This window comes from Meleagris gallopavo, chromosome 3 (genome assembly GCF_905368555.1).
Source record: "Meleagris gallopavo chromosome 3, MGAL_WU_HG_1.1, whole genome shotgun sequence".
Classification (NCBI taxonomy): domain Eukaryota; kingdom Metazoa; phylum Chordata; class Aves; order Galliformes; family Phasianidae; genus Meleagris; species Meleagris gallopavo.
In genome coordinates, this window is record NC_139406.1 from 57,053,465 (window position 1) to 57,076,568 (window position 23,104).

Sequence of the window (23,104 nt, forward strand, 5' to 3'; positions counted from 1 at the left end):
TAACCTGCAGGACAATAATCAAAGGACAAGGACTTATCAAAACAGCAATAAATAAATAAATAAATAAAATCTGTGTGAATACAAGCCTGTAGGAAACAACATGTATATACTAGAAAGACTTAACCTTTCTCCAGCTAAGAAAAAAAATTATAACAGTAATATTGAAAATCTTTGCTTTTGCTTCAGATATCTCCAACATGTTCCAAAGTTTCAAAAAATTATGAGAAAGCATATTAAAACACTCACCTTTTGTATTTGATCCCCTTTATGTATTTCAATTGTACACTGACCAATACAGAAAATGGGTTTGCACTGAGCTATTTGCTCTCTGCGAATACAAGGACAGCAGAATCACCCAGCCTAGGAGGGAATTTAGATGAGAGGAGCACAGACTTCTTGTAGTCAGAACTCTACTGTATGTTCCTTTGGAAGAAAAATGTATGTTTTTAAAACAAGAAAGACAAAATTGTATAGTTTCACAAAAGTAAATTGAATTAGGGTAGACTAGCACAACGCTGGTTGCATTTTTCATTCAGAAACCACCACATAATTTGGAAGAATTCCTGTAATTTGGAGTCATTTTACTTGAAGTATGCAATAAGTAAAGGGTCACCAAGTCAAGGCACATAGTGGAGGTGTTTGGTGCCCACTCTATTTCATCTGACCAAAGTGCAAAGCATTCCCACAGCCCTTCTTCCAGGCTGCTTTATTGGGCTTTCATCTTTTCTGTACCAGCTCAGGTCAGGAGAAGGTGAAGGGAGACCTTATTGCTCTCTTCCAGTATCTCAAAGGTGCTTACAGTGAAAGTGGGTTTGGTCTTTTCTCACTGGTGACAGGTCAAAGGGAAATAGCCTTGAGTTGCACCAGGGGAGGTTTAGGTTGGATATCAGGAAAAACTTCTCTACAGAAAGGGCTGTTAAGCACTGCAATAGGCTCCCCAGGGAAGTGGTTGTTTAAAAACTGTTTGGTTGTGGTGCTCAGGGACATGATTCAGCAGAGGGTTATTAGAGTTAGGGTAGTTTGGTTATGTTGTGGTCGGACTTGATGATCTTTAAGGTCTTTTCCAACCTGAGCAATTCTATGATTCTAAGCCAACCAAGAGTAAGCTGTGCTCAGTGGTGAGGTTGGACTGGGACCTACCGGTGGCAGGTGGGTGTCTTCTCCAAGTCGAAGCACAGGTTGATTCTTTGATATGAAACCTGTGAACTCCCTTCCAACCCTGCACATAGACATCACAAGATGGGAAGACTCAAAACATTCTGTGATTCTGTGAAATTACTAGCGTATACTAGACTGATTACTTAATTACATCACATACAAGAGCTCTGAAAACACTCACATACAGTTCCTGTCTCACATTTTATCTAGGTCCTAGGCTCCAGAGCTCAGCACCCAGTACTGTTACATGATCCTCAGCATCTTTTTGACTTAAGCAAACCAGCTCTATCCCTCAAACTCTCTCAAACACAGTTTGGTTGACTGCATGATCCCAGGACTCTTCTCAATGAGCCCTCCACATGCAGCCACTCAGTTCTGGGGGTCTAAAATCATGTCCAACATGCCATGCTAATGTGAGATATGAAAGCATCTTTTGACTTATTCTGTAGTTTCATTTATGAAGAATGGTAAATGAACAGAAAAAAAAAAAAAAAAAGAAGGAAAAAAAAATATTCCTGGTAGTTTGGCAGAAAATTGTGGAAGCAGAGACTCGAGCAAAATAAGACAGTTTGGAAGAGTGTTGGGGAACTTCTTCAGATCCAAGAAATGTGACATTTTCAAAAACTCCTTTTCCATTATACAAATCCATCATCATAAATAAAAACAAAACAGTGGAGATTTCTATACTCATAATAAACTTGGTTGAACCCATCAACGATTCCTCAGGTAGAAAGCCACCCACAGGCATAGCACAGCTGAAACAGCCCAACAGAAAAAGAATCTGTAGCATAAAGAAATTAGAAATACCCAATAGAAAGACAATATATAGAAAAACATCCTCACAGTCCAATATTTTCAGGGATTTTATTTATAGAATTGTCATTTCAATTTGGCACACAATAGGAAAATGGGAACACAATTTGGTGGGACAAGAGGAAAAATGCCAAAGTGTTGCTGGTCCTTTGGGGGGAGGAAGAGGAACACAAATTACAAATTAGGAGCAACCAGGACTGAGAACAGTATTATCTGAAGGTAGGCTCTTATCAGCTCCAGACCATAAAGAAATGACAAAAATTTGAATCTTAAGCCATTTGGATGATGTTTTCATCTAGTAATGTAGGCAGAAATAAGCCACCAGACACGAGTTTAACACAACCCAGGTTATTTGTTCTGTTGGCAGAAGCTGAGCTCTTCACAACTTCGCTTAGCTTTCTGTTTGCATTGTGTCCGGCTTGCTTCTACTTTCATTGACATCAGTGGGCATATACTTCAGGAACATCGGGCCTTTCACAGTGAGCCAGTGGAGCCCCACCTAAGCAACACAGCTCTGCACCCAAGAGAATAGATAGGCCAAATGGTTGTAATGTTTCCACCAGAAAACAATTTTCTTTCGCTCATTTTAAAAGAGTTTAATTTCTTCCTAAACCATTTATATCTTTTCTGCATGTTCTGCTGCCAATCATGTGAAATTCTCTTCAAGCTGCCTTTGTTTTTCCAGCTTCTATCACTATCTACCATTTTTTCTAGGGTCAGCACCTCAGACGTTGGTCCCAAATATTACCAGCTTCAGGATAAAATACACTTGTGAGTTTGTTGCTGTGGTCCTCTCATCCAGAAGCTTCTACCTTTGATCCCTCATCTTTCTTGTTCACATGGGCTAAGAAAGAAGCAAGGATCAAGAAAGCACAGACAAACAAAGAACAGCAAAAAAGAACAAAGTGGCTACTCACCAACATCAGAAAACCACAAAGCATAAGGCTTCGGCAGCCCCTTGGTATGAACTGGGAGTGGCATTAGCAGCATGAGAGGTAGGAAGACCCTCACCGCAGGTGCTGGCACCCCACTGTAACAGACACCCCACAGGTGGTCTCAGACCTCAGAGTTACTACCAGCTTGTCCCAGCAGCTTATGTTATGGTGAACTGCATTCAGAGCTGTTTTATCATGGAGGGTGGCAGGACAGAACACAGAGTATGAATATTTTGGCAATTTTAAATTCATAATTGTGTTCACGGACCTCAGTCTGTGTGACAGAGCACTGAAATAAGGCTTGGTTTGACTGGCCTATAAAGAAGCTGTTCAAGCTTTCTAGGTTAAAGGTATTTCCCCCTCACCCTGCTGGAGCCTACAGTCACGTAGACATTTATCAGATTAGTTAAATCTCAATAGTATGATTATCTAAACTCTGAAAGAGTAACCAAAACGTAACTTAAATCAAGAGATAGAAGTAAGAATTCTCCGCTACAATTTCCCCAGCAAAGTCACCTGCCCCTTTCCCCTGTTTTTTTACTTAGGAAATTTGACCCCCAAAGCAGGAGGGAAAAAACAGAGGGATGTAACCCAGCAGACACCCAGCGCAAGCAAGTCCCTTCACACTGCAGCCCTCTGAGGAGTGTAGAGCACTTGTTCTATGCGTTTAGGGCAGGAGCTATGCAACTCCAACAGATAAGAGAATACTACAAGAACGTCAAGATCTATTTGTTTATCAACAAAAAAGCAAAGAGGAACTTCAGTGCTGACTGCACTCAATATCTGATCTCCAACAACTGGCAATTTAAAATAATAATAAAAATCTCATACATAAAGCCAGTTTGAAGATTTCTGTTCTTAATGACTGTACAGGAAAAGCAATTATATGAAATGTCGTAACAATCTGCATGGTTCATTCATCATCTAAGTAAGCTATCTCTGCTCACAGTTTTCATTATTGCTTTGCACTCCGTAGATTTAAGTGCTGTTTGTCCTGATCTGTCTGCAAAAGCTTAGCAAATACATTAAATTCAAAACCAATTGAGTACGATATTCAATCCTTCTATTTGTGTCCATTTATTCAGGAAACATTCATTTAAGTGATGTGTGTCAAGACTTATGGTAGCACTAGGTATCATCTGTGCTGCCATTCAATCTTTTTAGCAGAATGAAAAAGAGAAAATATGACTTCAGAATAATTTCAGCTGTAATTCACATAATCATAATCACTCGAACAAAAGAAGTTACCACCTGAAAACCAATGTTTTCTTACTTTCCTTGTTTGGTGCTGGGACGGTACCATGAAGTTGTTTTGTTGTTGTTTTTTTTTTTTGTTTGTTTAACTATTTTTAGAAAATATACCTCTGTAGAACTCACCTACACTGAGCAATTGTTTAAGGTAGCAGAATCACAGAATTACAGGGCTTGGAAGGGGCATGAAGAGATCACTGAGTCCAACCCCCCTGCTAAAGCAGGTTCCCTACAATAGGTCATGCAGGTGGGCGTCCAGATGGGTCTTGAATATCTCCACAGGAGACTCCACAACCTCACTGGCAGCCTGTTCCAGTGTTCTGTCACCTTTACTGTAAAGAAGTTCATCTAGATGTTTGTACGGAACTTCCAATGTTCAAGTTTTAGGCCATTACTCTTTGTCCTGTTGCTAAGTAACACTGAGAAGAAGAGCCTGGCCTTGTCCATTTGCCTCCCATCTCCCTTTAGATATTTAAAAACATTTACTAGATCCTCTCTCAGCCTTCTTTTCCCCAGGCTGAAGAGACTCAGGTGACTCAGCCTTTCCTCATACAGGAGATGCTCAAGGCCCTTTATCATCTTTGTGGCCCTCTGCTGGACTCGTTTTAGGAGATCCTTGTCTTTTTTGAACTGGGGAGCCCAGAACTGGACACAGTACACTAAATGTGGCCTCACCAGAGCAGAGTGGAGGAGGATCACCTCCCTCGACCAGCTGGCCATGCCCTTTTTAATGCACCCCAGGATACCACTGGCCTTCTTGGCCACAATGGCACACTGCTGGCACACAGGGCTAAGCTGTTTTCCACCAGGACCCCCAGGGTCCTTCTTCACAGAGCTAAAAATGTTACAGTTTTATGTGGAAAAGGCTAGAATGTGTAGAATAAAATCCTATCCAGGTAGTGAGACACCATTACAGTATGAGTTCCTACTCTGTTTTGAACATAAGCATATCTGGAAACCACAAATGAGAAAGCCATCCTGCAAAATATTTTAGAATTGAGTGTAAATATGGTCAAATAAATAGGTGTACAGAGTGTTAATAACATACACATAAAGTACGCTGGCATATGTGTTCCACACAAGCACTTCTGAACACCTGCTGCTCTGTGCCAGAGTTACATTTACATCAGAACCAAGTATTTACCCAAGGCCCACGTATGCTCTCACCCAAGCAGCTTCTCATTCAGTCAGACAGGGAGCTGGAAGCTGTCCAGATGTGCTAGAGGTGACCAAATGGGGACCTCACTCCCACCTTTCCTGCACTGGAAAGCAGATGAAATGAGATTGGGCCAAAAAGAAGCCAGAAGTGGAAAAGTATCAAACACTGTGATTACATCTAACAAAGCAGCAGATCTGAACAAGCAAACTTCTTCCTGATAAAAAAAACTAGGTATTTTTGCCAGCATGTGGGAGAAAGGAGTACTGGGGCTGTTCTTCATACCCTTTTTAGCTTCCTAAGGAAAAATAATTCAGGCAAACACTGTATGCCTCCAACTAAAATGCCAGTAAGCTCTCTTATGATATGTAATGCTATTCTTCATTTCTCATGCTGAAGCTAAGCCTGCTCACAGCTTATGCAATGAAGTGATAGAATCCCACCCAAATTAAAAGCAGTTACATTTTCACAAGGTAAACATATACATGCTTTCAATCTGAATCTAAAACAATCACCTTCTACAAACATTAATTATCGTAAGTACTGTGCACCAAGTTCTGTGACACATTCAAGTTTTAGCACCAGGTCAATTATGGCTATTTCTCATGCTTAAAATTTAATCCAAATTCTTTAATTACTAAGTAGAAAAGCTTTTTTTTTTTTTTTTTTTTTTTTTTTCCCCCAAGTTACTATTAGGCTTCAAGCCACTTCTATCAGCATGAGGTGGGAGTGGCGGGGGGGAGGTGGGAAGCTGCAAAAATCTTGTAAAACATAACTAACGCCTTGGTAAATACCTGGACTTTTATTTTCATTGAGGTTTGGAAGCTCAACAAGGTTTTGTTGAAAAAGATTAGCCTCTTCTAAAGGGGTACATTTACTTATCCATCATAGCATATAGCTGTTTATTAAACTTAACTGGAAATTAAGTTGCTTCATATATTACCTACATGTGTAAAAGCGATGCGCAAATAGCAGCAACAGTATCAATATTGGAAAAAAAAAAAATCAGAAGAAAATCTACCCGTACCAAAAGGCTAGTGAGACTAAGCATCAGTCTACCTTGCCAGTAAGTTAACAAAATAAAAGTCTGTATCTGTATGTATGCAACATCTGAGGAGGTCTTTTGGAAACATGAATGCGAGCAAGAAGAACATTAAAAGATGTATTGTGGCACACTCCCCAGCTGGCATAAGGAGAAAAACCTCTTTTTGATCAGAACAGCAGGATGGTGAAAGAAGATGAAAACAAACATGAGAATTTGGTTTAGAAAGCCAAACTGAAACACCTGTATTAATTAAGAATTTTAGTTTTTGTGAGAAGAAACAGGAGCCTACTGATAATTAAAATAACAGATTTAACCTTCTGAAATCCCTTCAGAGGGGTGCACAACACAACAAAACCAATGTACACAGAACTCTACCTATTTTAGAGGTACTCTAAAATTCATCACTTAGTATCGAAGGGCCCACATTCTATATGTAAACTGGACTCACAAAGGGTATTTTTCAGTAAGGTTTTTGTGGACTTCAAGTGCCACTTGTTCTTCAAGCTTGCTTGAAAAGGCTCAAGTTAACAGAAAACAGTCTAAATATGTATAAATTAAGTAACCATAAGTAATTTGGGATGGCTCAAGAACTTACAGCAGAAAAGAATGTCCCTTAACCTAAGAAGACAGAAAGTCACTTTGAGAGGTTCTAGAAAAAATAGAAAAAAAAAAAAAAAATAGAAAAAAATGCTACTTTTAGCATGTTATAAAGGGAATCAACCTATCAGCCACACTCGTTCCATATGACTCTACTGAAAGGTGGAAAAAAACAAAACAAAGATGTACTGAAGAGGATGCTTCTGTAAGTACAAACACCAAGTGATGAACAAGACCTACATCGGAGGAAAACCCAGCATGCATCTTCAACACTGTAAAGAGAAGTCAGCAAGGACAAGAATTAACAGTTAAAAACTATACAAGGAAGCATTGCTTTCTTCTAAAAGATATATGGAAATAATTACACTGATTAATAAAACACTGACATTCACAACTCATCTGAATTAAACTGGTTTAAATCTTCAGGAAAAAGTCAAAATAGTACAGAACATTTTTTTTTTTTTCCCCCTCTTAAAAGCAGAAAGAGTGCCACTCTATCAAAAGATAGACTGTTGCAGCATATAAATTTGTGTCAATCTTCTTGTGCTTTCTGTTCAGAGGATAGAGAACGCAGGGTCATCTTTCCTACTAGATTGTTTACAGTTATCAAACACCTACATAAATCAATCTTTGTTTCTACTTAATTCATTAAGAAGTCGCTAAAACTACAGTAACATGATGTAAAAGCTTCCAAGCAATTCCTGTGAGAACTACTTAGGTTATTTTATGAATCAATTTGGAATTTTTCTTTAATTCACCTATGTTCACAACTATGTAACGTGTATGCTCCTTGAGTGTAAGAACTGCATGAAAACAGTCCAAAAGGAAAAAAAAGACACAGAAACTGAGGTGTGAGGCAGTCAGTCCTCTTCCTATTTCTGCTTATTATTATTGTTGATTTTTTGTTGTTGTTGTTTTTAAATACCACCACTGAGGAAACCCAATGCATGATACAGTCCCCACATCCACACCAAACTGCTTTGCCGGTCATCTTTCCCAGCAAGTTTTCAAACCTGCTTCTCTAGACAGAGCATCTGGAGGCTACAAAAGCGTGACTTGTATTTCTCCATCAACCACATTTATTTGTGTGATGTTTTTTCCAAATCTGGAAGTTTTTCAATTAGTGCTTTATGGTCCATGTTGATACTGGCTATAAGTCCTCCCTCATTGCCATCTGAGCCAGTGTAACTAATTTCTTCACCCGTCAGAGTAGTCATGTGGCCACCCAATGCTCTCAACACTGCATTTCCAGCACATATGTCCCACTTCTTAATATAGGTGACGTGGATATACACATCAGCTTCTTCTTGATTCTTTTCAGCCACGTCAAGGAGAGCCAGCACTTTGTAACCTACAATAATTGGTCAGAATAAGAAAGTTAAACCACATTTTCCAATTCCACACAAAGGAAAAACCTAACAGTAAGTGTTGTGTTAATAACTTACACATGCAAAATACAGGAAAGTGATGTCATGAACTATATATCCTGCCAGTCCAGTACAACACTGAAAGCACCAATAAACCTGCCTGACATCTGACCTATACAAAAAATTGAAATAAAAACTCCATACGAACAAAAAACATTTCCTCAGGATTCCTTTAGACAGTCTTTACTAATGTGTTACATAGACTTATTTAGACACATGTTAAAAGAACTAAACTATAAAGTCAAATACAGTTTTGCTCTTACATTCAAATATTTATTCCTTGATTGCTATATTACAGTGAAGTCTACTTCTTTTTCTGGCTTTTTATTACAAGAAAGATGCATAGGTATACACCATTCTTTGTCACAGCAACTTAGTCCAGGGCCATTTATGTCTATCCTATACCACATACTACAAAGTTATTGCTTAAAATAGCATTCTTTATTTTACAGAGATTTTTTTTTTTTTTTTAATTTTTCAACTATTCAACCAGTCATTTTTGTTTTGTTAAACTTTTCCTTCATTTGCAGAGTTAAGCCCAGGCCTAATATAATCAGCTGCATTTTCATCACCTCTGTCATAAGAAAATTCATTTAGATTCACTGTCAAGAACCCGAACAAGATCATCTTCTCTAGCTTTCCACATTAAAGACTTAAAAAGACACATTTCTGTAAAATTCAAGTTTTGTATGGATTTTGGAGATCTAAAAAACAGCCACTGCTTTACACTGGTGAAGCAATATATTGCACATATTTGCATTATGCCAGTAAAATGCAAAAGGATGTTGTGTAAGGTTATGAAACAGCTAAAAACTCCTCATACTGAATTCAGGACAGATAGCAACGGTCTTCAGTTACAACACTTTTCTACTCTGATGTAAATGAAAGCAATAGTATCAATCTTCAATTGCTTTTTCTTGTAACACTGTCTAATTAACGTACTATTAGTTATCTAAGAACCAGCTGGTTCTCTTCCACGATTCTTTATTTGGTCACATATTCTTTTACCTTCCAAAAGGCATTAGCACTTTCAGTGAATGTATATCAATGTTCAAAAGAACCAAAATAACACACTCTGGGCCAGGGCTAGATACACACTGACTGCCTGAAGCAGGTTAGCATTCAGGTTTCTATATTCAAGAGATACTGTGTCCCTACTGCCAAGCGCTTGCTTCTGGGAACACGAACAAAAGGGAAAGAACTCATGTCACACTTATTTCCTTTTGTCTAATAATGGCTACACCCCTTCAAGTAGTTTGAAAGCAATGAAATTGATAGAATGTTTAAAGAACCAAACCTGCTCCACCAGCGGGGATTATCACAGTCTTATTTCCAAAAGTCTGCCGTGCAACCTGCTCCACTTTTCCTGCGTGGGAGCGGGATACAATAATCCTTGGAGTCTTCTCATTGTAGAAGGAACGAGCTTTTACATTTGACCCACCATCCACCATTGCCCAGGCTACAACAGAAACACAAATGCCGCTAAGCTTCATGAAAAGCTCTCTGTTAAGCATACAGATAAAAGAACACTCTTTGGAGAAGACTGAAGCCACTCAGTTATCCTCTGTAAGAGCAAAATTTAGGATTGACTGAGGGAAGTCCACGTGTGCACAGGAGCATAAAAGAAAAAGAAACAGCTCCACACACACACTGCTTTGCGCATATGGACTACTCCTATATCATGCTTTCAAGTGCAGAATAAGGCGGAAAAAATCCCAACAAATAACTTGCAACTGAAAAATCATTAAAGTTAGAAGACATTTCTGAGTCAGATAGGCAGATCTAGATCCAATTTTTCCTCAAACAATTCCTCAATAAAAACCAAAAACCTAACGACCCTTCAAAGAAGACAGCAAAAATGTTACCTTATGTTCTTTTGCTACAAATAATAATAATACTAAAGAAGGAAGTGAAAACATATGATATTGTGTTTTGGAGGACTGGATTTAGAATACGCAACCTATTACTTATTTCATCATGCAGTTCAAAGCCAAGCTTGGTAGGTGGGATCTCCTAACCATTGATTTGACATTTACTTAGCAGACTAACCAGCAATTGCGTCTCAGTAGATGACCAGATTGTACGGCAACAGACTGAGCTGTGTGTAATGACAACAGTGACTTTTTCATTGCTTTGTATTGGTGTGGTACTATTAGGAACAATTCTACTCACAACATGCTGTTACTTCCAGCTTGGAAAATGAATACTCTTCACACAGAACGACAGAATTAATTGCATTTCATCTGATGCCAAGTCACACTTTGCTATTTTTTAAACGAGTTAAATCCTCAAGATTACTGTGCTGAAAAGCATTTATTTACATACAAGTTGATACTTAGAAAATACAATCCAATAAGCCCTTCAGGATTCCTAAAGAATACCAAAATATAGCACATACTTCAACAAAACAACTTAATGGAAAACACTGGTTGATAGGTGGACGGCTGGACTGGACTTTTCAAAATATTCAAAAATCAAAATATTAAGTGTTCAAAAAGCACAAAAGAGAACAAAATTCATACATTAAGTCAGTTCCTGTGTAAGAACTACTACATAGCTTCACAACTCTAGAGGTCAGTATTGCCTAAGGAAAAACAAGAGAAATTCTTGCTTCAAGTGTATACTATACAAGATGTGAATGCTAAAACTACTTTGAAGCATTCAGAAGTACATATGCCCACAGAGTGCCAAATGTGAACTTATCGTCACTGATACCTCATTAGTACTAATGACTTAATTAGGCCAGGAATATGTCTTAATAATGCACGTCAGATACTCAATAAGGCTACCTTAGACAGTCTTGCCTGATTCATAGAACAGCTGCCATTAAGATCTTTCATTTATCTCTGTTGCCCACACTGAATAGACATCACCTCCTGGATGTAATTTCACAGACCCAAGTTCTGCTGCAGTTCTGTTAAAGACTATTAGCACATACAAGACCAGTCAGCATGTATTTAGGCTTCATTTTCTTTGGTTTGCTTCAGGCACTCCTATTGAAGATATCTTAATTGTTAAACATATTTTCCATTTGTTGTTTTTTGTTTGTTTGTTTGTTTTAAATGCATCATTCTTATATTAAACAGAGACAGCATTTTCCTTTGGGGTCTCACAGCACACTGGCAGCTCTGGATCCAAGGTCTGCAGCGCTGTTCTTTTGCACCCAAGTGCTATTTTCCTCATTTATATCCAGAGATTTTAGTTAACACTATGACAGAAGAGATCAGAAATATACAAAGGGATAAAGATACCTGTATATGCTGAGAATGGCTTATGTATCACTCCTATTACTGGTTTCCCATTTACAGCCACACAAACCATTGTTGTGACATACTGCCGAAGATCCTCTGTGGACAAAATGAGAGGAAGAAAGTTCATGGACAGATGTTCAGAATACAGAAAAAAAGCAGACATGAGATGATATAAACTCTTTGAAGACTAGCCTACTTTCTAACTGGTATGATTACATAACTTTGTTGCATCTTCAAATAACTTTGCAGATATCAAAAGATTTTACAGGCTTCCCAGCTCCCCAGAAATTCTTTTTCTTCAGTAGACATACCTTGTACTCATACTAGAGCCACTGCTAATAATTATCTTACGTAGTATGCATCTTCACAAAATCCGTGTTCTTGAATTCTCCCTTCTATGCCCCATACTCTATCTTCTATAGTTTCAAAGCTGAAACATTCAAACACTGAAAACATTCACCCTACAAGTAATTGTATCAACAGAATATTCAGCTACAATTTCAGTTGTATTGCCTTAAGCAGCTTAAGTGACATCTTAAAACATATGGAAAAGAGAGACTGAATTACATATCCTTTCCAAAAATCGGAAACAAGAAGTCATTTTAATCAAGTTAAACATATTCATTTATTCTTGCCTTTACAGAAAGGAACAAAAAAATTCTGAGTTTAGTGTTATCACAGTAATAACTGAAACCAAGATATGCAATACCAGCAGAATCCGTAAGTGACAGTTACCATCTATTTTAGTAATTACTTTGTTGCAAAGAATTCCTGAGTTATTTCAGAGTCGGTACGCATAAAAATAATGCTCTGACATTATACAGCTATACAGATTTCATTATAAAAATGTGCTCAGTTCTAACACATTACCTTTGATAGAGCACACTTTAAATACGCATGAGTATTTAGAGATGCCACTTTAAATACTTATCATTTTGCCTTCAGTAAAAAGACAAAACATTAGAATTACACACCTGTGTACTCTTGTGTAGCGTCTAATGGATCAATCCAGACAGTAACACTTTCTGCTGGAACCTCTTTAGGCTGTATTTTTTCTTTTATATCTTCAGGAATATTGCGATCCCAAGAGACTGTCTCCTGATCAGTTGTATCAACACGTTCCTCAGAGTTTATCTACAATAAGAAAACAGAAGCAGATGCATTAATTTATCAGATGCAGCAACTGTCATAGTGGAAAAGTTAGAAAATCTTGAATGCATCCGTTTCTCCCATCACCTCAAACTACAACAGCACACACTGGCCATTTTTCAGCAACTGACAAGTTGCTAACATCATGTTATAAGTAATGAAAAATCACAATTCACAGTTTTGTCGTGAAGCACACCACAGTTGGATGCCATAATTCTGACTTCAACTCTTCCTATTGAGTGTTCCCACTGTAAGAATTGTATCTTTTACTCAGAATTTAAATGCAGTTGTGTTAGAGACTACAAGCAGAATATTCAGTTTGGGATACTTGTGCAGTATACAGCCACAGTAGAGATCTAATACTGTACTTACACTGACCAGTAAACAAGCATTCAAGTGTACAATTCTTATCAGTACTCTGCAGACCATAGTATGACATGTGGGATTAAGAATCCTAGGTTATATTCCTGCTTCAGGAATTGAATAATGACTAGCAGTATAAGCAGCTCGACTAGATGTAACCTTTACACAGCTGTCAGATGTATTTTATTTTATAAACAAGTCAGTAATATTCCTCATCTGTCTTTAGGGTAGATTAAGCCAAGAATCTAAGATAACCCAGAAATAACATTTATAAACAGCAGTTAATAACATTTAACCTTGTTGTCACTTGCTGTCTAGCCTACTGAATTTTATTCTTGAACAGAGTGTTACATAGAATCACAGAATTAAATCCCTCACAGGCAGTGATATCTTTCATCAGATCAAGCTGCCAGAGCCCCATCCAACCAAATCCTGAATACCTCCAGGGACAGGGCATTCACAACTCTTCTGTACCTGTGCCTCACCACTCCCTAAGAATTTCTTCCTAACATCTAACCTAGATCTCCTCTTTTAGCTTAAAGCTGTTCCCTCTTGTTCTATCACTACCTGCCAGTCTAAAAAGTCAATCTCCCTCCTGCTTATAAGCTCCCCTCAAGTACTAGAAGGCTACAGTGAAGTCTCCCCAGCGTTTTTTTTTTTTCTAGGCTGAACAAGTCCACCTCCTTCAGCCTGTCTTCACAGGAGAGGTGCTCCAGCCCTCTGATCATCTTTGTAGCCCTCCTTTGAACCTGCTCCAACAGCTCCATGTCTTCCTTGTGCTGGGGGCCCCAGGCCTGGATGCAATACTCCAGATGGGGACACAGAAGGGCAAACCAGAAGGAGACAATCTCCTCCCTCGCCCTGTTGGGCACCCCTTTTTTTGATGCAGATCAGGGTACAGTTGGCTTTCCAGGCTGCTAGCTCACACTTCTGGCTCACATCGAGCTTTATATCCATCAAAAAACACAGGTTTGTCTCCATAAGTACGTTCGCAATCCACTCGTCCCAGTCTACACTGATAGTGGAGACTGCCCATTTCAGAATGGAGAACAGAGCTCTGGACATTAGTGCAATTAGTGCAACTCATGACCCCATTCTGCTGAAGGGATGAACACTCTGCAAAACCCAGTACAATGTCATTTCAGCTGAAGTATTAAGACAGCTTTGAATCACAACAGATTCATCTGACACAGAATACTGTACATAATGATATCTTACACTACAAAAGATGTCCCCACAGTTCCTCATGCAGGGTTACACAGGTCAACCTGCCTCAGTTCACTCTTACTAGCTTACTACAATTTCATGCATGGTTTACAGGAGAGCAGTAATATAACTGAACAAAGATAGTGCCAAACGGAATTCAGATAAATTCAACTCATTTCCTTTTAGCACCTCAGTTACATCAGGAGACTGGTACTTCTTTGTTCTTTCTACTGACAGTAAAAAGGAAGGCACTATCACTGTGCCTTTCATGCTTTAGCCTATAAGAAGCCTTCAGCAATGCATCAGTCCGCTAATTATTCAGTAGAACAATGAAGCTTGTTGCTCAGATGTGTTTTTTAAATGCCTGAAAAGTGTACTCAACTTGGACTTTTAAAACATTCCAGAATATCAAAAAAGCCAATTTAAAGGCAAGCTAAATCTAATGCAATTCTAAAATGATTTTTTATTGATTAGTTCTGATGTCCAGCCATGTCGAAATGTCAAGCAGACATGGGATGCAAGGTATCCACCACTTACAGCCACCTATTCCACCTTACTGACTACATAAGAAGCCTACAATTATATTAGCTTGGATCCAGATATCTAACTGCTAAAACAGATGAATACCCTTTAACTAAAACAAACTTATTATTATAGATGTCATATATAAGTGACACTGAAAAAACAATGAAAATAAAGAAGTGATCAGATTAGGTCAGGCTGAATGGGGCTCTGAGCAACCTAATGTAGCTGTAGATGTCCCTGTCATTGTATGGGAATTGGGCTAGGTATCCTTTAAAAGACCCTTCCAACTCAAATTATTCCATAATTCTGCATTTGAATATAACAGACTTTGTATCAGTAGGATTTTCACTGAATTTACTTGACAAGAAAAGACACCACACATCTCAACTGTAACAGATTATTAGCAAAGGGTTAAAGGCCATCTTGTTCAAGAGGACTGAAAAATAAAGAAGCAAGCAAAACTTCAACATCTCCAGCCACACATCACAGCTGTCTTTTCATGTAAAACCAGTATTTGAAGCACTACATGCCAAGCAGAACCCTTGAAGTTGGCATGACATTTACAAATTAAACATCTGTCATTGTACGATCAACCTGATGATTGTGTTTTTCCCGGGGGGAAGAGTTCTGCAGAGTCAAAACAAGTAGCTCCACAGACTTGGCAGGCTCAACACAACCTCCGGGTAGTTCAAGTTCTGCTATAGCGTATCAGGCACCTCTATAAGAAATCACATTTTTAAAAGAAAAGAAAAAAATTGCTAAAAAAAAATGCATTTCCTCAGTGGAATGCAGAACAAAGGCCGCTTCCAAAAAAGTTACAAGAGTTGGAATCAATCCTATAAAAAGGAAAGAAATCTCTCGTTACACTTGTTATTACATTACAGTAAAATTAGAGATTTGTGTACTACTAGCTGCTGAGATTTTTGGTTTCAAAGGCTAAGTTCTGGAATTAAAACACTAGCCCAGCTGATTTGAGGTACTGGGTTGCATCTTTGGAATTAAAGTCACCTCCAACACCAAATCCCATACCCACAAGTGGCTGATGGTGCTGAGGATGTGGCAGTGTGAACTTCATGACTCACATCTTTCTTTCTCCGAGATGCACCAGAGATTTCGCCCAGAGGCTGAGAATCTTCTTCTTGGTGATATTCAGAAGCCACCTGACCACAGGTTTAGCATCCTACTCTGGGTGTCCTTACTTGAGCAGGGCCTGAGCCAGAAGGACCCTGAGGTCCCTTCTAGCCTCAGCCATTCTATGATTCTCTGGAAGTATCTAAAAGGTACTGTTTTCAAAGAAACACCTACTACTTCAAAAATTGTGTAACCCATGATGTTGCAGCATTTATATTGCTAGTGAGCAGTCTCTTGCAACAGTCATAACTAATCCGTCAGAAAAAAAGGTGGAAAAAAAGATAGCAGTGCTGTGGTCGTATAGATCCCGTGACACTAGTTCCATTTGCTGCTCTTCCTCTGCAAGCCACCTGAAAGAAAAAGTCATCTGGGTCACTCACTCTTATTCCAGTATTACCATTTACTCTGCATCCTTGGCTGAATACAAGTCATAGGCCAAGCAGAAACTCAAAGCCATTCCACCACCTGCATATACTAAATTTATTTATTGTTAGGAAACTGTATTACAGGTTTCGTATAATAATGTCGTCTTACAGAGGATCACCAGTCCTTAGTACTGGGAACTTTTCTTCTTTTACTTTAAATAAAAGAGAATATATCAGGAAAACGTGCCTTTGTATTAATATGATGGCATGCTTTACTGCTTGATGTTGAGTTCCTACCTACCATTCCCACTTGCTGGAAGCATCCAAAGGCTGTGACTTTAAATTTCAACCTTTTCTAAAGCAATATGCATACGCAGTTGACTGCCAAGTCTTCAGCTATGGTAGATTAACAACCACAACGCTAAATGCTTTAGCCAAAGCTTATTCCAGCAAGATACTCTCAAACTGTTGTGTTAACATACCTAACTATAAAGTTGCAAGTTTGTACACTTGCTACCACCTACTCTTAAGAGTTAGATTTAAATAGCAATCCATCTTACATATGTGCTTATTCCTGCAAGTCTTTTAGATCCTCATCTGGTAATTAAGCGCTCTCAGATCCAAATCTTGACGCTTTTTTATTAGAATAGAAAACAATTACTATCTCACCTGTATTATTAAAAGAAACTACATGACATAAACAAGACAGTTCAGGTAACAACAAGATGTATTCATATTCTGACTTGTGAATTTACAAGGGTATTCCAAGTACAACAGTTACAGTTCAAGAACAGAGAGATCAGTTGAATGGGTAACTCCTGTGATTCACACGTGAAAATGAAACAAAACGCCTAAAGACCCAGATGAAGCAGCACACAGGAACATTAGCAAAACACTAACAGGTTCTTGACTTTGCTTTTCTATTTTCTTAGGGTATTAACTCTGCTTAACAGACATAGTCAACTCATCAGCCATCACACAACACGTGCATTACGCGCACCTAAGATTCAAACTGAACTTGGCCATTTGTATTCAAGTGATCAGTTACTTGGTTAGGCTTCAGAGATGCCAGCATTCAGAGGAGAAAGGTTCCCTCAGCAGCCTTTGAGTTCACTCCATTTAACAAAGCTTCCCTTGCACAGCCACACACCTCCCACCATCACCACCCAGCTCTGAGGAGGGATATACTCCCACACACTGGAGGTTGGGCTCTTTTACCTTTGTTTGCTCAGTTGCTGACTTTTCCCTCAAATGTACCAGAGGGGAAAGCTGCCTCATTTTCTTGCATCCTGACTTACAATGAAGAGAAGTTGGTAAAAACAACAGAAATACAACAGAGGAAATTGCATGGATCACAGTAGTCAGACACCTGTTGAAACAACTAAAACCTAAGAACAATAAAAGTAATAAAACATCACTCCCTCGTTAGTTCACAAATTGTTTCAATAAATTGCAAAATTCATATTCGCAGTTCTGCACAGACAGAAGTTGAACAGAAAGAAAGCAATGACCGGCTTGCTGTAAGTGCCACAGCACCACTTGTCAATCTAAGACCCCAGTCACGCAGGAGCAGAGAAGAACACGTACACAGCAGCTCCAAAAAGCTCTTTGTTCTATGAGCCACTGCATCAGCACAGAGCTCAGGGTGCTCAGCTGACAGACCAGATAGCCCTGCTGCACGCACAGTGCTACTGGTAATAATACCTGCAAAGATATGATCACAGAGCCTGCTACCATGAAGTCAGGGATTTAATTTCATTTTGGGTACACAGTCAGCAAGAGTCAATGAGCATCAGGTAAAACCCATATTAAAAAATGTATGCTCAGCCAACACCTACTGATGAGAATACAGATTAACATTCATGCTTCTTGCTTTACGTACAAATATGCTTGTAATCACTGTGATCGTGATGTTCAAAAGAACTTTCTTAAAGCCCTAAGAACTAAGAATGCTTTCTTCCAACATGAAGAAACAAATTATTGTGTTTTTGCTGGAGAGCACTGAAACCCTTCTAAAATCTAAGGAGCATTTTGTTCTTAAGATCTAGTCCTTTGACATACCTATCTTACCCCACTGAATTAGTTATCAGATGCAGAGCTTGCCATCTTAGGCCTGGAAATGAGAAGGCTCCTGATTGTGGCCTTTCAGTACCTAAAGGGGAGCTACAGGAAAGAAGAGGACAGACTCTTTAGCAGGGTCTATGGTGACAGAACAAGGGGAAATGGCTTCAAGCTTAAAAAGGGTAGATTTATACTAGGTATAAGAATTTTATTTATTTTTCTTTTTTAAACAGTGAAGGCAGTAAGGCACTGGAACAGGCTGCCCAGAGAGGTGGCAAATGCCCCATCCCTGGAGACATTCAAAGGTAGGCTCCGGACAACCTGATCTACCTATGCATGTCCCTGTTTACTGCAGGGGAGCTGGACTAAATGACCTTTAAGAGCCCCTTCCAGCTCTAAGGAGTCTGTGATTCTACTCTATTTTAAATAGATAAAAGAACCATTAGGTTCAGTGCAGTGTCAAGACCAATGAAAAGATGCTTCAAGGGAAAGGCTGGGAAGAGAAGACTTGATTTCCACCATAGTCACAATAAACCAAGAAGAAAATAAGGGTTTTTTTTTGCTCAGTATTCATACCAGAAAACAAGATATACAGCTGGCACAACTACAGAGCAAAAATATCAAAGTACTGGTCAAAAATAAGCACAAGCTGCCTAAGAAGGGAGAGAGACCACTTGAGTCAGCAAGACTGAAATCTGCATCCTATGAAAGTCATTGTAGCGTAGTGCAGAAGCAGAAAAGCAGAACCGTGTGTGCCACTTTAAAACTGGCTTTTTCAATGTGAGGACAGAACTTTGGCCAAAGCTCACGTTTAAGGAGAACGCACCTCCCTAGTAAATCGTTCCCACCCCTTTGTGCAAGTACACTGTTCCTTCTGATGTGCTGACTCAGGCTGTCAGTAGGGCTGCAATGCAAAGCAAAGCCGAGTATTCTTAAAGTGTTACTTATTTTTACTTTTTACCTTGGATGCATTCAGATATCAAGCTCCCAAAATCAACCTCCACACAGGCAGCACTGTCAAAACAGAAAACCCTGATATGTAGTGCTCAGAGAAACTCTTGTAGCGGGTAACGCTACTGAAACTCCTGAACAAGTCAAACAGAGCAGATCTTCCAGGCAGACCATATCCAGGATTCTTGACAGTTTCCAACTGGATTTGGAATCATAGGTTCTCCTCTCCACTTGCTCCACTCTGTATCAGGGCTGGCTTGAGCATCACCTTAAAGCCCTCACCCTATTTCCATTCTAGTCCTTATTTCACAAATGCTGGGCAAGGAGTAAATTGAGCTGCATGGAGAAACAACCCAAAAACCAAACAGTGAAGTAACCCAAAAAAGGTAAGTTAATAAAGTAGAAAGAAGCAGAAGAGATGATTTTAGCTGGATCAGACCCCCGACTACTTCTTAGCATGACAAGCAAATAGAAGAAGACAACACTGCTGAGGATAAATCTCAAGCCTGTGGCTGCAGTTGAAGACTTTATCAAGAGAAACCATTGTGCATATTTGACCATGAAATGCATTTTGAAGTCACCTGCACACACAAGCTTCATAGGAGATGCAAATGTTCACTGCTTGCACTTGACTGCACTGAGACAACCCCAGGCAATATCTGAGTTAGAAAGGACTTGCCACCTGCCCATGCCTGTTTCTGAGGGGTATAACAACAATACTCAGTACTGTTCCATTTCCTATGCAGTCGTAAAACTGAATTGATCTGCTGCTCTTCTGTTTTATCCAACCTTGCAGCAACAGGTTTTAAATGCAAATACATTCATTGGTATCAAACAAAACTGGCGATATAAGCAGTGGATTAATCATCTGTAAATGAAAACAGCATTACTTGCAAAACATTTTCTTCATCTATTCATCATTTTTCCCCTCTTCTTCACCTCAAATTTTGATACATATACATACATACATATATATTTTTTCAAATCACAACTGAATGAATTGTGAGAATCCTCCCAGATTTATTTCAGCTTCCACACATGAAGGTCTAGCTCTTCCTATGTTCTCTTAATAACCAAGCCTTAAAAGAAGTTCTACTTCAGACAGACTGCACATTTTGTGCTCTGCCAAGCAGCACGATACAGGACATCCATGACTGCTCACTGACTTGAGTTTATTTAGTCAAATGACTTCTCCCCATAGTTATTTTTAAACATTGGAAAGCCACGATTTATCATGAGCTTAACGTTGAGATACCCGTTAAGCTCAGGGCTTCCCTGATGCAAGTAAATCAGTATTTTGCTTTACTCACAAAATTTGTTGAATTCTTTCAGTTTTTATATGACAGTTCTTTTGTTACCACTGTCTTCTCAAGCTAAAACAGAGAAGGATTTCTATTTGACTCGAGCAACATTCTTTATGCTGAAGTGTCCATCTGTACTTGGAGATAAGGCTGTGGCTTTATTGCTTCACATGAAAGACGTCTCAGAAAAACCTCATATCGTTATCAACACAAATTATAGGTCTGCTCTGTAAACAGTAGGAATTTAAAATAGACGATGCAAGAGGTACACAACAGAATTACTGATGATCTTGTCTTCACACCTGAAAATTCTGTACTGTAACATACAAGTAGTTAAAAAAAGAAAAAGGTTTTTTTAATTATTATTTTGGTTTGGACAAATACTTATCACAGAATGGCTTGAGTTCGAAGAGACATCAAAGATCATTCAGTTCCAATCCTCCTGATGTGGGCAGGGTTACCAACCACTCAATCAGGCACCAGATCAGGTTGCTCAGAGCCCCATCCAAATTGGCCTTATGCACCTTCAGGGATGGGGCATCCACAATGTACCTCTCCGTGCCAGCGCCTCACCATTTCAGCATGCTACAGCCTGAGACAGCATGTCTTACCAACATATAGAGTTTGGTAGATATTTCTTACATAACTAATGAGAGAAGGTGTTATCTTTCAGATCATGTACTTCAAATATCCCAGAGATGATTTGTCAGAGTTAGAAACATTAGATCAGCTAAAGGATTTGTCAAACTCACTATTCCTCATCTTCTTCAACTCTCAAGCTCATTCAATCTAATGGAGCAGAGAACTGGGGAGAAGATAAGGTCATACACCTGAATTTTACCTGATTCTGGGATGCATACACATGTGATCGATTTCAGTGTTTGTGAACATATCTGTGCTTTAGAGAGTGCCATCTGTTTTTCAAGACTAGCAGAAAATGCTATCTACTTGGAAAATACAGAGAAACACTGTTTTTAAGCACGGAAAGCTCAATATTCGTGTCCTTCAAGGAGAAAAGACCCATGTCAGACTGTCACCTGAGAGGGGCTCACACAGGGAGCCACACACAGAGCAGGCTCTTCAAGCTCTAATCCCAAAGCAAATCCCCAGCCTTCAGTTAACACAGAGAGCCCTTATACCTACACAAACGCAATCCCTCCTCCTACAGAGGGGTCAAAATGTGTTACTGCAAGCAGCCACACAGTCACACCGTAACAATCTGGGACTTTTCCTTCAACACAGTTTCTTAAGGCGGCTTGTCACTGACAGACAAACCAGTCACCTTCAGAGCACAGCCTGAAGGTGTGCCAATCTTCTTGTAGAGAAAGATGAAGAACTTAACAGCTCCACATCACCAATCCATCAGTCTGAAGGTTTCACAGTGAATGTGGTCCGTACAGCACTTTAAGGAGAGACACACACCCAAAGGACCCTCTAACTAGGCACTGAAACCTGACTAGATGCCTGCTTACGGAGTCACAGGAGCTAGAAGGGCTTGGATCTCCTCCCAACTCCTTCTTCCCACTCACGATGAGGTGGCACCGCCATAAAGTCAACCACCAAAAAAAAAAAAAGGCGCATTTCCTGCGCCCCGTCCCCAGCCGGACGCCGACACGTGTCGCTCCCTGAGCGGCGGCAGCACCCAGCACCCACCTACCTGCACGGTGGGGAAGGCGGCCCTCAGCAGGTGGAACATGCGGCGGTTGGACAGCAGGTCGCCGCTCGTCAGCTTCTCCTCGGCCCCCTCCCGTGTCTTCCCCTTGGCCTTTTCGTTGAGCACGTTGCCATCGCGGACCCGCCGCACCTCCACGCCGCCCCGCACGGCCGCCAGCACGGACACGGCCAGCAGCTCCCGCAGGTCCACGTTGGCCGCCGAACCGCGGGGCCCCTCGGGCCCGCCCGCCGCCGGCTCGCTCAGCATGAAGAAGGCGAAGCGGCCGGCCAGGAATCCTGAGTAGAGATGGTAGAGGACGCCCAACCCCAGCAGGCAGAACACGGCCATGCCGAGCGGCGAGAGGCGGATCCCCATGGGCGCCATGGCCGGGCGCAGCGGGGCGGTGCCGGCCACTCACTGCAGCCCCATGGCTCGGCTCGCTCCGCCGCGGCGGGGCCGGCCGGCTCCAGCTCCCAGCGGGCTGGGGCGGAGCAGAGCCCGTCTGTATCCGGGTCGGGCGGGGGCGGGGCGCCGCCGTGAGCACTGAGCATGTCCCGGCGGCCGGCTGGGGTTGGGGTTTTGCTGTAGGATCGCCTGTGAGGGTCGAGAGGGGGGAGCGATGGGATGTGTGATGCACCTATGATCATACCGACTTGTGATTCTTGGAAGCGTTAAGCTTTTGGAATGATAGAATCATTGAGGTTGGAAAAGACGTCTGAGTTCGTCCGGTCCAGCCATCAGCCCAACACCACTGTGCCCGGTGTT

At 40.3% G+C, this 23,104-nt stretch overlaps 1 protein-coding gene across 1 annotated transcript; it reads right to left on the reverse strand.

Annotated features, from left to right (window-relative positions):
- Positions 1-2,008: 2,008 nt before the first annotated feature.
- On the reverse strand, positions 2,009-22,854 carry BPNT2 (3'(2'), 5'-bisphosphate nucleotidase 2). Its single transcript, XM_010708983.4, has 5 exons — positions 22,343-22,854; positions 12,608-12,767; positions 11,634-11,729; positions 9,680-9,841; positions 2,009-8,306 (listed from the first exon to the last, which is right to left on the reverse strand). Exons 1-5 carry the CDS (start codon positions 22,721-22,723, stop codon positions 8,035-8,037), a joined length of 1,071 nt encoding a protein of 356 aa, XP_010707285.3. The 5' UTR covers positions 22,724-22,854; the 3' UTR covers positions 2,009-8,034.
- Between the last annotated feature and the right edge of the window lie 250 nt (positions 22,855-23,104).